The following is a 13083-nucleotide window of genomic DNA, read 5'->3' on the forward strand; positions in this document are numbered from 1 at the left end:
TCTCTTTTCTAATTACTTCAATTTTCTTATTAAAGAAATTCATAAAGTCATCTGCTGAGTGAGTGGAGCTACTGGGAGGAGTCCCTTGTTGGGTTAGCGATGCTACTGTACTAAACAGAAATTTAGGATCATTTTTGTTGAGGTGGATGAGATTTGAGTAATATTTAGCTTTAGCTGAGGTAAGCATGCGTTTATAAGTTATTAAACTATCACACCATGCTTGATGGAAAACCTCAAGTTTAGTCGCACGCCATTTGCATTCCAGCTTTCTACATGATAATTTCTGGGCTTTAGTTTCTTCTGTAAACCATGGGGTACGCCTTTTAGGGGCCCTTTTTAGCTTTAGCGGTGCTACACTATCAATGGTGTCGCGCAGGGCGTCATTAAAGTTGTTAGTGAGGTTATCAATAGAGCCCACATAATTTGGGAATGGTGCCATTACCGAAGGCAGTAGGTCAGTAAGAGTCGTCGTTGTGGCAGCATTAATGTTGCGGCTGCTATAGTAGTTATTATTATTATTATTATTATTAGTTTGTTGACAATGAGTCAGAACTTCGAATTTTATAAGGTAATGATCGGACATTACTTTAGTGTACGGGAGTATCGTAACTTTAGAGGTGGTGACACCCCTGACAAGCACTAGATCTATCGTATTACCGTTGCGATGCGTGGGTTCATTTATTATTCGTGTAAGACCACAGCTATCAATTATAGTCTGGAGCGCCACGCATGGAGGGTCCGATGGGGTATTCATATGGATATTAAAGTCCCCCATTATGATTATATTGTCGGCGTGCGTCACTAAATCAGCAACAAACTCTGAGAACTCACTGATGAAGTCCGAATTGGGCCCAGGGGGGCGGTAGATAACAGGCAGGTGGAGAGGCAGCGGTGTGACAAACCTCAAAGTGAGCACCTCAAACGAGTTATATTTATTATTTAGGTTAGGTGTAAGATTACAGTTTTCATTGTATATTAGTGCGACACCCCCTCCCCTTTTAAGAGGCCGGGCAACATGTGTATTGGTATAGTTAGGAGGAGATGCCTCATTTAGCGCAAAAAAATCGTCTGGTTTGAGCCAGGTCTCGGCGAGACCAACGACGTCAAGTTTGTTGTCTCTAATGACTTCATTAACTAATAACGTTTTGGAAGATAATGATCTTATGTTTAAAAAGCCCATATTATAGGTAGTGGGCTGTTTTGAGGATTGTTTGTTGAAATTATCCGAAGTAGCAATATTAATAATGTTGCGTTTATTATGCGTATTGCACTTTAAATAGTTTCGACCATATCTAGGAATTGATACGACGGGGATATTCAGATTGTTTGCTTGATGTTGCGATAAACTGAAGGCATCATAGTAAGCTACCTCAGTACAATGTATGTCTGCCTCTGACACGGTCACAAAAGAAAAAACATTATGTGAGTTGTGTTTTATTCTAAGAGAATTCCTATGTGTGCAGGGATTATCCAGCCTGGCGCCGGCTAGTTGTAGTTTAAATGGCTTCTTACCCGGAGACTCCACGCTTCTTTGGTTAGCTTTTTTCTTTGTTGTTAGCCCCGCTCGGCATCCCCGCTTCTGCTTCCGCTCGCACCGCTTATGTCGTCTCCATTGGCGGTCTTCGCTAGCACTTGACTCCGCTGCTACAAAGGCCGCTCGATGTAGCCCACGAAGTATTCCCATGCTAGCGAGGAGGTCCACCGTACATGCATCTTTCAGTCTATAACGACCCGATCCATCCACATCCAGAATTGTCTGTCGGTCGTATGTGATCACAGAGGGTTCACGCTTTGAGCCAGCCATGAAATTGACAGAAATGACGGGTGTTTTTTGCCAAATTGCTCTACACTCCCAAGAGCATTAGTGAGCCGCAGCATACCCATGCGCCGCCATCTTGTCTCTACTTATAAGTGCGGGAGCAGTGGTGTTCGTGTTGGAAGAGTCGTGAATGAATGAAATATGAAATCCGCGCAGCAGTCTGCAGGTGTACCTAATGTTCTGTCCCTGTTTACGGCTCCTCCGGCGCGCCGCGCGAGCATTGTTGTTTTTGCACTTTTTGGCTTCTTGTTAGTGACTTTTTTTGGGTGGATTCGGTCTTGCACGTGGAGGGTTTGGGTGTGGGCTTTGGTTGGTGTGGCGCTCCCGTCGGGCGATGCATTCTGCGGCGGAGGTGCTTGGCACCAGGAGGCGGGGTTATGAGACGAGCCTCCAGTTTTATGATCGCTCAGCACAAGAAATACGTTACACACATACAGTTGTTGACAAAATACACTGTACATTATATACCTCAGCTAACTAAACTATGGAAATGTATAGTATAATTCATAAAGCAATACGGTCTCACTGCACAGCAGGCCAGCAGTTAGCCGAGTCATTGTGCACAATCCATGTTGAGGCACAAATCAGTGACGTGCCTCAACTGGCTGCTGATCACCGCACCGTCTCTTCTCAGTATTTGAACGGCAAATGTGAAAATAAAAATAAAAATAATCTAAAACTGGTGAAGTTAAATGGAAAATAACTTTAGTATAATCACTGGATACATATAACAATTTAATTAATTTTTTTTCTTTTTACTTTTTTTTTCTTTCCATGATGGCAGGTGAGGCCGTGCCTCCCCTGCCTCTAGTGACGGCACACCACTGATATATATATGTATATATGTATATATATATACATATATATATGTATATGTATACATATATATATATATATATGTATATATATATGTATACATATACATATATATATATATATATGTATACATATACATATATATATATACATATATATGTGTATATATATATATATATATATATATATATATATATATATATATATATATATATATATATATATATATATATATATATATATATATATATATATATATTATATTTATATGTGTAGATATATTTATAAATATATATTTTTCTTTATGAAACAGTCGTTTTTTGATAACATGTGAAAGGTGTTTAATAAGAATACAAGCATGTATCATGTTGTAACTTTAGCATGTTTGAAATAAACTCAAACCATAACCATAATATATAGATTCCTTTCTTTCATGAAGACAAGAATATAAATTAGTGTATTACCTGATTCTAATGACTTGCATTGATTGGAATCAGACAGGATTGACAGTTGTGCTGATAACTTCCACATTTTCGAATTTACATTATGGAGGTGAAAAAAAGTCCTCGTTTCTGTCCAATACCACATGACAATGGTTGTTTTTGGCATGTTATTTGTCCAGCTTCCATACTCATTTTTAAACACTTGACAATAAATACAATGATGGCAAACTCCGTAGCTTCCTCGTTTATGTGCGCTAGCTTTCTGAGACTTATTTTGTTAGCGCAGGCAGGATAGAGCAGCCCTTTTATTGTGAAGACAGGAACTGTGCGGTCGGTCTTAAGGCTTTTGACGGCATGTATGGTGCGGGAGTCTGTTAAAATAAAAAGTGTTCCTCGCTTTCCTGTCCGTTGTTTTTTTTAATACTGAGCTCGCAGCAGCCAGCGTCATCTCACAAAATCCTCGGGTGCCGCGAATGTCAATCAAGTGATGAAAGTCACGTCATAGTGAAGATTGATGATCGCTAATTTTTAGGACTATTTTTTTAATGCCTGGCTGGTGATCGACTGACACAGCCTCCACGATCGACCGGTAGCTTGTGATCGACGTAATGGGCACCCCTGGTCTATACAATGCAACATTGCAATTACTTGGGGAGCATATATCCAGAAAAAACATTTTATCAGTCGAAATAAGTTATCTTTGATGACATCAAGTTGTTAAAGGTTGTTGTTAAAGATCCCAATTTTTTTACGTTTACATGATATAATAATAAACAGTAATGTCATTGCTTAATAGGTTGTAGTGTAAAACATAATATTAGATGACAAAATACACTAATATTGAGACCCTAATCTTCAGCAAGGACACACATGCCCCCTCCGATTGGCTCTGACCAAGAGACAGTTGGTGTTAAAAGTGGCCAATCAGAAAGGAGAGGAGTTGCTGGGCTGTGTATTCAATGGCCGTCTCTAAGTTCCAAAAAGATGGAACGTCTTGCCCGCATTAGGGGTGGCTATGCTGTGCACGTGCACGTGTCCATAGATGCGCAAGTTATGTAAATTCCCTCTACCCCCATACCCAAACTCTAATTCCAGACTGCATCCAGCTGTACAATACCTCACCGTTCTGTAACAAATAATATTGTATTTTTCGGACTACTTGGCGGACTTAAAGCCTTTCATTTTCTCAAAAATCGACAATGCGCCTTATAACCCGGTGTGCCTAATGTACGGATTAATTTTGGTTGTGCTTACTGACCTCGAAGCGATTTTATTTGGTTCATGGTGTAATGATAGGTGTGACTAGTAGACGGCAGTCATACATAAGAAATACATGTGGAATGCAGGCTGACGGTTCCTGTTCAATAAATGATGCTAGCAAGTACAGGTAAGCAAGCAAGCCCAGAATTTAGATTTTTCATTGAGAATATAGAACATTACACAAGGCGCTCAAAATCTGTCTAAATGTTTTAGTACGACTTTGTTAAGCTACAAAGCTGCATCGCTTGTTGGATTGTCAGCGCATTACAGCTACCGTTGTTTAGACGTACTGTGCAACATTATGTATTACTATTCTGTGTGTATACCCCAGAATGGCACCTATTAGAAGACATACAATCTGGCGTTTTGTTTTGCAATATTATGCAAAACCAACTTTTCTTACCTATTGGTTTCTGCTGTTGTGTATTATCATAAGTCCCGAAAATTTGTGCGTCCCACCATTGAAGTCAATAAACTTGTTCTTTTTCTCTATCTTTATGGATGGATGGATCTTTATTGTTAATGTCACAAGTACAATGAAATTTCATTATCAGCACAAACCCGTTCAATATTAGACACACATTGTACAGGGTAACAAAACTGGAGCGCTGGTGGGTCGCTACTTACGGCGCCCTGTAAATGGTGAGAAAAAGGTAGACGCTGGGGCAGGATAAGTAAAAAAAAAGTTGATCTCAGACTTTGCTCCTATTGGGGGGGCCCAATCTGGAGTGACAAAAAAACTGGATAGCAAAGCACTTATACATATTACAACTCGAACGAGGGGCGAGGGGGCGGCATCTGGCCCGAAGCTGCCAGCTACTAGGGATGCTGCTCCGTTTTCTGTCATACCAAGTGGGGTGAAGCGTTGAAGGCATGGGATGTAGGGTGGGGTATGTGTGTGTGTGTGCCGTGTATTTTTCGTGGATGCATATGAGTGTGTAAACCTGCAGCGTGTCTTTGTTCTGCGACCTTGGTGCTCTCGCAAACGTGATAGCACAGCCAGTCAGTCCAACAAAAGTCAATAAACAATTGGTGTATGTCCATGAGAGACAGGGAAGGAGTTTGTTGCCTCTTTACTGCACTGTCTTCTGGGAGCGTCTCAAAGCAGCGACCTTGCCACATGTCGCTTGCAGCCAGGGAAAACAATCCAGGTTATAACGTTTGTGTTTGGCCAAGAGAAAACAAATATAAACTTTTCACTCTAATTGTCCTATTTCTGGTCCTCAAATGTATCATACTTCACCATCAGCGCAGACGGCGTCTCCAGATTTCACCAAGTTTGTAATATAGTCCAAAATCGCAAAGTCTGAGTGCCTGCATCCAATGTTCCCTGTAAACTGCGCTGAGAATGTGCGAGCAGTGCGCGATTCACTGCTCGCACATTCTCAGCGCACAAGAAAATCTATGCAGCGCATAAAATAAAAGTCAACATAAACATATTAATTAATATCTAATATTAGTCCTAATCTTATCTAATCATTTAAACCAATAATAATAATAATAATAATAATTTGGTTTTCTGTACCATTTTGCAACGTAACTCAGTGAGTGAGGTGTCCAGCCAATGATACGATTCGGTTCACTTACGCTACGCAGCCAATCATAGCATTGACACTATTGATATTGACTATAGCATTAACAATTTGACAGTGCTTGCATATGAACCCTGCCCATTCGCGCCGTGCAGGTTAGCTAGCTAACAACAGTGCGGCGGAGTTACGAGACGCAAATGCTAACCCCTTATCATGGCGAAACGAACGGGCAGCGACACATTCACTCACAAAGCTATTGTAAAAAAGAAATGCGGTTCTTTTAAGATGGAATGGCTGTCGGAGTATGTTCAAATAGAAGAACAAGCGGTGAAACTGGGTGAGATTTTTTCTTTTTCGAGTGAGAAATGTATATGTATATATAAATGTACATTTACTTTGTAAATGTAATAATTACAAATAAAGTGTATCTTAGAATTATTCTAAACATCTAATATATCCATTTTCGTATTATTTAAATAAAGTAAATAGCCCCCTTTTGGCTGAATAAACATAAAGCACCTTCCATAAAATGTAAATTAACTTAAATAGTATTTAGGCTCCTACATGTACACTTTATCCCATGCTTACATCTCATTGTGCAACATGTGAATGTTTTAAGGGGAACTAAATGTGATCTCTAAAAGGGGTCTAAATTATTTTCAAAATAGGACCCTCACCCCACCAACTAGTACATAGCTAATAAAAAACAAAGTTTTTTTTGTTACCTTCATTGAAAGTGGGCCAAATCACTTATATTAGAAGATAATATCATGAAAATTACCGCTGTTATTTAGTTAAGACTTTTAAATTGTTATGATGTCAGGATTGTGACCGGTGTGGCTCGTATGGCCACATGTGCACGTCCGGTTTTTGCTCACGTGTGCTCCACTGAATGTTCAGGGAGTTTTTGCGTTTGCTCACACACATGAAAAATTAGAGGGAACATTGCCTGCATTCTCCAATAATTTTTGGCAGCTTTAGGGTACTTTGAACAGCTGCCAGCATCATTTTTATTTTTATTTTTTCATCATATTCAATCGCCTTGGTATCGTTAGCATTGTTCATTAAGGCTGCACAATTTAGAGAAAAAACCTAACTGCAATTTTTCTCTCCAAAATTGATATTGCGATTCGATTTGCAATTTTTTATATTTTATACGTAAAAAGCTCCTTGCCCACCGATACCAAGATTGTGAATGACTGAGAAGAGTGCTCATTGCGTTCAGTTATTTCTACTGTTAATTAAATGCATTCAGGTGCTGATAGCGAGACATGTTTCTCCCTGTTTGAAGCGAGAGACGAACAAACGCAAGGCTCAACAATTCTGATTGGGGAACATGTCTGTCACTCAAATCCCAGTGAGGGCAGAGAAAAATAAAACCAAAACCTCAGCCCCTTGCGGGTTTTTTTTTGCACTAATGAAAATCTTGATTTAATGTCGAATAAATAGTGCAGCCCTATTGTTTAATGTACTTTATTTGATATTTTTCCTCTTTTCTAGTGCATCAAACAATTTCCCTTGGGGATCAATACAGTTTGTCTCAGTCTAAACCAGTGTAAAGTGTGTGCGAGTGTGTGCATAAGTTCTTGTGTGGAAAAAGACTGTTGATATTGTACTCTCCAGGAAAAGGAGGATCTAATTGAGGAATGGCAGCCAGAACCTCTCGCTCCAATTCTTTCCACAGAGACTTCCTCCATGACCTATGATGTTGTCACAGGGTAAACATGCATAGAGTTCTCACACATTCAACCACTGATAACATTACACACCTGCCAACCTGCATTTTGATCATTGAATACACTTTACACTTTTTGTTTCACTTCGCCAGTTTTACTTCTCCTTGCTTAGAGCGACATGCAGTCGTGCACCTACCAAACATCTAGCCCTCGGAGAGCGTATTTGGTGGTCTTTTTTATAATATTTCCCCGTGTTTAGACACGTTTAGTGTCTAAAGTATGGGACACCGCTCGTTTTATTTATGCAGCAAAAATGTAAAAAATAAAGGAAAAAGGGATATTGTGACGAGAAAAAGGTGAAATGTTGATATTAGTAACTAATAATGTAAAGCTTTGTCTTTGAATATATGTAGCCTGTTGACAGCCATCGTCCTCCACAGTGGACGATTATTTTTTACATTTCTTTTGTCCTTTGCACATTTCAGAAAAATGTGCATGTGTTATGCATGCCCACTACATAATACGCTGGCTCTTAGTAAGATGCAGAACAGGTTTTATTAGCATAAAAGTCAAAGTGGTCCCCTTGTCATTGATCTTAAATAGTTGTATGCATCTTAAATCTGTAGTATATATTACATCATAAAGCACTTTTATGTGTTGCATATCACTTATCAAATCACTTTATGTAGTACATATTACTTCTTAAATCACTTTATGTAGTACATATCATATCTTAAATCACTATATACGGTATTACATATTGTGTCTTCAATCACACTATGTAGTGCATAGCATATCTTAAATCACTTCATGTAGTACATATTATATTTTGAAATATTTTACATTAGTCATTACATAGGATTTGGACAAATTGTTTAACCTTTGATGATGTACTGTAGATTGAGAATATTAATGAATGTAGATGTAGATTGTGAATATTAGTATAGTCTGCGTAAAGTGTTCTTGCCGTAACACTCTGCACTCTAATTTGTTAAACTTTAATGATGTGCAGTTTGACAACTCATTTAAAACACATCAAATTTATGGTCCTAATAATATATGTTTTACCATTATAAATCCTGCTTTGAATTGTGTTTCCAATTCTAGACCTCCCAGCCACAAAATGCTAATAAATGGAAAAGAGTGCATTAACTTTGCATCATTTAACTTCCTGGGTGTCCTGGATAATGAGAGAGTAAAGGTCAGTAGTTCAAATACATCCACACAATTATATTATAGTTATTTTTGTCAACTGGAGGTGTGCTATACCTTTTCATTCCTTTTTTTTATTTCATCATTTTATCATTGTTCTTATGAATGTTCTTTGTCTAAATAATTTTCTTCTCTCAGCAAAAGGCACTGTCATCACTGAAGAAATACGGCGTTGGAACATGCGGTCCAAGGGGTTTCTATGGAACTTTTGGTAGTGGATGCCTTTTGTGTTAAAGGAAAACTGCACTTTTTTTGCAGTGTTGCCCTTCTTTTACTATCCCTATGTGGGACAAGAACATACATGTATTTCCCTTTTCTGTATGTTCTAGAGAGGCACATCGTGTTGGCAAGTTTTCACTAACAATGTACAAACCCCATTTCCATATGAGTTGGGAAATTGTGTTAGATGTAAATATAAACGGAATACAATGATTTGCAAATCCTTTTCAACCCATATTGAATGCACTACAAAGACAAGATATTTGATGTTCAAACTCATAAACTTTATTTTGTTTTTGCAAATAATAATTAACTTAGAATTTCATGGCTACAACACGTGCCAAAGTAGTTGGGAAAGGGCATGTTCACCACTGGTTACATGTAACTGAGGTGACACATTTTTTAAGCTTTCAGGTGGAATTCTTTCCCATTCTTGCTTGATTTACAGCTTAAGTTGTTCAACAGTCCTGGGGTCTCCGTTGTGGTATTTTAGGTTTCATAATGCACCACACATTTTCAACGGGAGACAGGTCTGGACTACAGGCAGGCCAGTCTAGTACCCGCACTCTTTTACTATGAAGCCACGTTGATGTAACACGTGGCTTGGCATTGTCTTGCTGAAATAAGCAGGGGCGTCCATGATAACGTTGCTTGGATGGCAACATATGTTGCTCCAAAACCTGTATGTACCTTTCAGCATTAATGGCGCCTTCACAGATGTGTAAGTTACCCATGTCTTGGGCACTAATACACCCCCATACCATCACACATGCTGGCTTTTCAACTTTGCGCCTATAACAATCCGGATGGTTCTTTTCCTCTTTTGTCCGGAAGACACAACGTCCACAGTTTCCAAAAACAATTCGAAATGTGGACTCGTCAGACCACAGAACACTTTTCCACTTTGTATCAGTCCATCTTAGATGAGTTCAGGCCCAGCGAAGCCGACGGCGTTTCTGGGTGTTGTTGATAAACGGTTTTCGCCTTGCATAGGAGAGTTTTAACTTACACTTACAGATGTAGCGACCAACTGTAGTTACTGACAGTGGGTTTCTGAAGTGTTCCTGAGCCGAAGTGGTGATATCCTTTACACACTGATTTTGCTTGTTGATGCAGTACAGCCTGAGGGATCAAAGGTCACGGGCTTAGCTGCTTACGTGCAGTGATTTCTCCAGATTCTCTGAACCCTTTGATGATATTACGGACCGTAGATGGCGAAATCCCTAAATTCCTTGCAATAGCTGGTTGAGAAAGGTTTTTTTTAAACTGTTCAACAATTTGCTCACGCATTTGTTGACAAAGTGGTGACCTTCGCCCCATCCTTGTTTGTGAATGACTGAGCATTTCATGGAATCTACTTTTATACCCAATCATGGCACCCACCTGTTCCCAATTAGCCTGTTCACCTGTGGGATGTTCCAAATAAGTGTTTGATGAGCATTCCTCAACTTTATCAGTATTTATTGCCACCTTTCCCAACTTCTTTGTCACGTGTTGCTGGCATCAAATTCTAAAGTTAATGATTATTTGCACAAAAAAAAATGTTTATCAGTTTGAACATCAAATATGTTGTCTTTGTAGCATATTCAACTGAATATGGGTTGAAAATGATTTGCAAATCATTGTATTCCGTTTATATTTAAATCTAACACAATATGTGGGCTCTGTACCGAGGATGTCGTTGTGGCTTGTGCAGCCCTTTGAGACACTGTGATTTAGGGCTATATAAATAAACTGATTGATTGATTGACAATTTCCCAACTCATATGGAAACGAGGTTTGTAGGTAATGGGAATTCAAATTTATATATATATATATATATATATATATATATATATATATATATATATATATATATATATATATATATATATATTAATATATATGTGTATATATGTATATATAAAAATGCTGTAACATGTAGTAACATGCACATTCATGAAAACTTGTATTATTCACAATATTTTAATAATTGTAATCATTACCGGAACTTGCTACTAGTAATAATGGCCGACTTTGTGAGAGCAATCAATAACTACTTTAGACAAATTGATGATCCAGAACCTTATACATTTGACCATGATAATACAAAGGAATTGAGCTACAGGTTTTAGAAGCTGAGCGGACAAGAAGAGAGGGTGAACGGTTGGACTAGGCGGGGTTCGAGAGAGTGGTGACTTGGTGTTGTAAATATGAAACACAAAGCCATTCTCGTAGCGTTATCATGTAGCACTAGTGCTAAACGTTTCATTTACAAAATAAGAACATAATAAAACAGTCACAGACAATGCTTGCTCTCACTGGGTTGTTGACTGATTATATGGACTTGTGCTTCCCGTTGTAAATTCAGAATAGCAAACAATCATCTTGCTAAGCCTTCTTTGCAATGTCGGCAGCTCTGAAATGAGCGTTAGTATCCACTACTTCAGTTGGTCCGGATTTTTAATTGGTAGTGTGTGGAATATCAACGCTTATAGCCACACACTTCTAATATACATGATTTATAACCTAGCATTAACTTTCCCAAACTCAAAGGCAATTCAGCAGCAGCAGCAACAACTCCAGTAGCTAGCATTAGCCTGAGGCGCTATGAGCAATTGTTCCTTGGTGTTAGCTCCTACAATAACAATGCCACTTAGTTAATAAGCAGGTCACGACATGTAAATGGAGAGTTGTTGACGGTTTTTTAATGTTTGTTCAGAGGGATTCATAGGCAAAATAGGTGAATCCCCATTACCTGCATTGTTAGTGAAAAACTGCTAGCACGAGTAGTGATCAACACGAAGTTTTTTTAAAATAATTCAAATAATGCTGTGTCAAGTGTTTGCATTCACTATAAAAAATAGAGATAAGAAAAAACCGAAATGGGTAAATAAAAATATTGTGATCGATGGTAATGACAGTTATTACACTGTCAACATTCAACCACCCAGGACCAAACTCAGGGAAGTATTCCATTTGAGACATAGCATGTCTAGTTTCAGTAAAAATTCATCATACCATTCTTTGGTAAAAAAAAATGCTAGTACAAGGCGGCTAACAATGCTTGTGATAGGATTCACCTATTCCGCCAATAAAGCACTCTAAAAACATAAAATAAAACATCCAACAATGCTCCATTTACATGACGTAACCTGCATATTAACCAAGCTATTGCAACATTGGTATTGTAAGAGAAACACAGAGGAATTACTTTTATGACGTTGTGACACATTGCTTTGCTCACACTGCTCCTCTGTCTACTAGCGAGTAGCTAGCAACAAGCTACTAACTAGCTTGAGCTGCTAATAACGTTGGTTGCGATCCGCCATAAAATAAAGAAGAAGAAAAAGGAGTTTGAGCTGCTTCTGCTGCTGCTGTATTGCCTGAGTTAATACATGTTAATGCTAGGTTATTAATTGTGCATCTCACTTATAGTAAAGTCAAGCTTTATTTATATAGCACATTAAAACAACGTATGTTGAACAAAGTGCTGCACATAAGACGATAAGAGCAATAAAACATTAAATAATTGAATAAACGATTAAAAAAAAAAAATACCCGCAAAAAAATTGTTGAGCTAATTAGTTACAAGTTTCTGGCACCAAGCTGAAAAATTGGTAAACTTTGAAAATTCACACACTGCCAGCTTGATACTATTTGGCTTTCAACAAATGGAACGCAGCACAAGTCCCAGTCAGTCCAAGAGAGCGGACATTGTAAGTCACGTTTTATGTTCTGGATTGAAACATCAGAACGAGAATCAGAATCGTTTTATTGCCATTATTTGAGAACGGGTTCACAAACTAGGAATTTTTCTTGGTGCAATCGTGCAACATAAAACACATATAACACATATTTGGTACTAAAAAGAGCTGTAACTGAGCTATCAGATCATGTTATAGACTTAGAAGGAATTCAAGGAGCTACTGTTAGGAGTTATTGTTCATTTGCCTGATGGCCGAGGGGAAAAAACTGTTCAGGTGGCGGGAGGTGTGGGTCTGGATGGAGCGTAGTCTCCTGCCTGAGGGGTTTAGGGGAGAATAGTTTGTGTCCAGGGTGAGAAGAGTCAGCTGTGATCCGACCCACACGCCTCCTGGTCCTGGAGGAGAACAAGTCCTGGAGGG

General features: G+C 38.6%; 1 protein-coding gene across 2 annotated transcripts in view; it reads left to right on the forward strand.

Moving 5' to 3' along the window:
* The window catches only part of sptlc1 (serine palmitoyltransferase, long chain base subunit 1), an 81561-nt gene that overhangs the window by 15648 nt on the left and 52830 nt on the right, over positions 1 to 13083 (forward strand). For both annotated transcript variants that reach the window (XM_062031082.1, XM_062031084.1), the window contains exons 3-5: positions 7494 to 7588; positions 8654 to 8747; positions 8897 to 8969. In XM_062031082.1, the coding sequence (XP_061887066.1) occupies positions 7494 to 7588; positions 8654 to 8747; positions 8897 to 8969 (262 nt within the window). The remainder of the gene's footprint in view (positions 1 to 7493; positions 7589 to 8653; positions 8748 to 8896; positions 8970 to 13083) is intronic.

The sequence above is a fragment of the Entelurus aequoreus genome, linkage group LG21 (assembly GCF_033978785.1).
Source record: "Entelurus aequoreus isolate RoL-2023_Sb linkage group LG21, RoL_Eaeq_v1.1, whole genome shotgun sequence".
NCBI classification, from domain to species: domain Eukaryota; kingdom Metazoa; phylum Chordata; class Actinopteri; order Syngnathiformes; family Syngnathidae; genus Entelurus; species Entelurus aequoreus.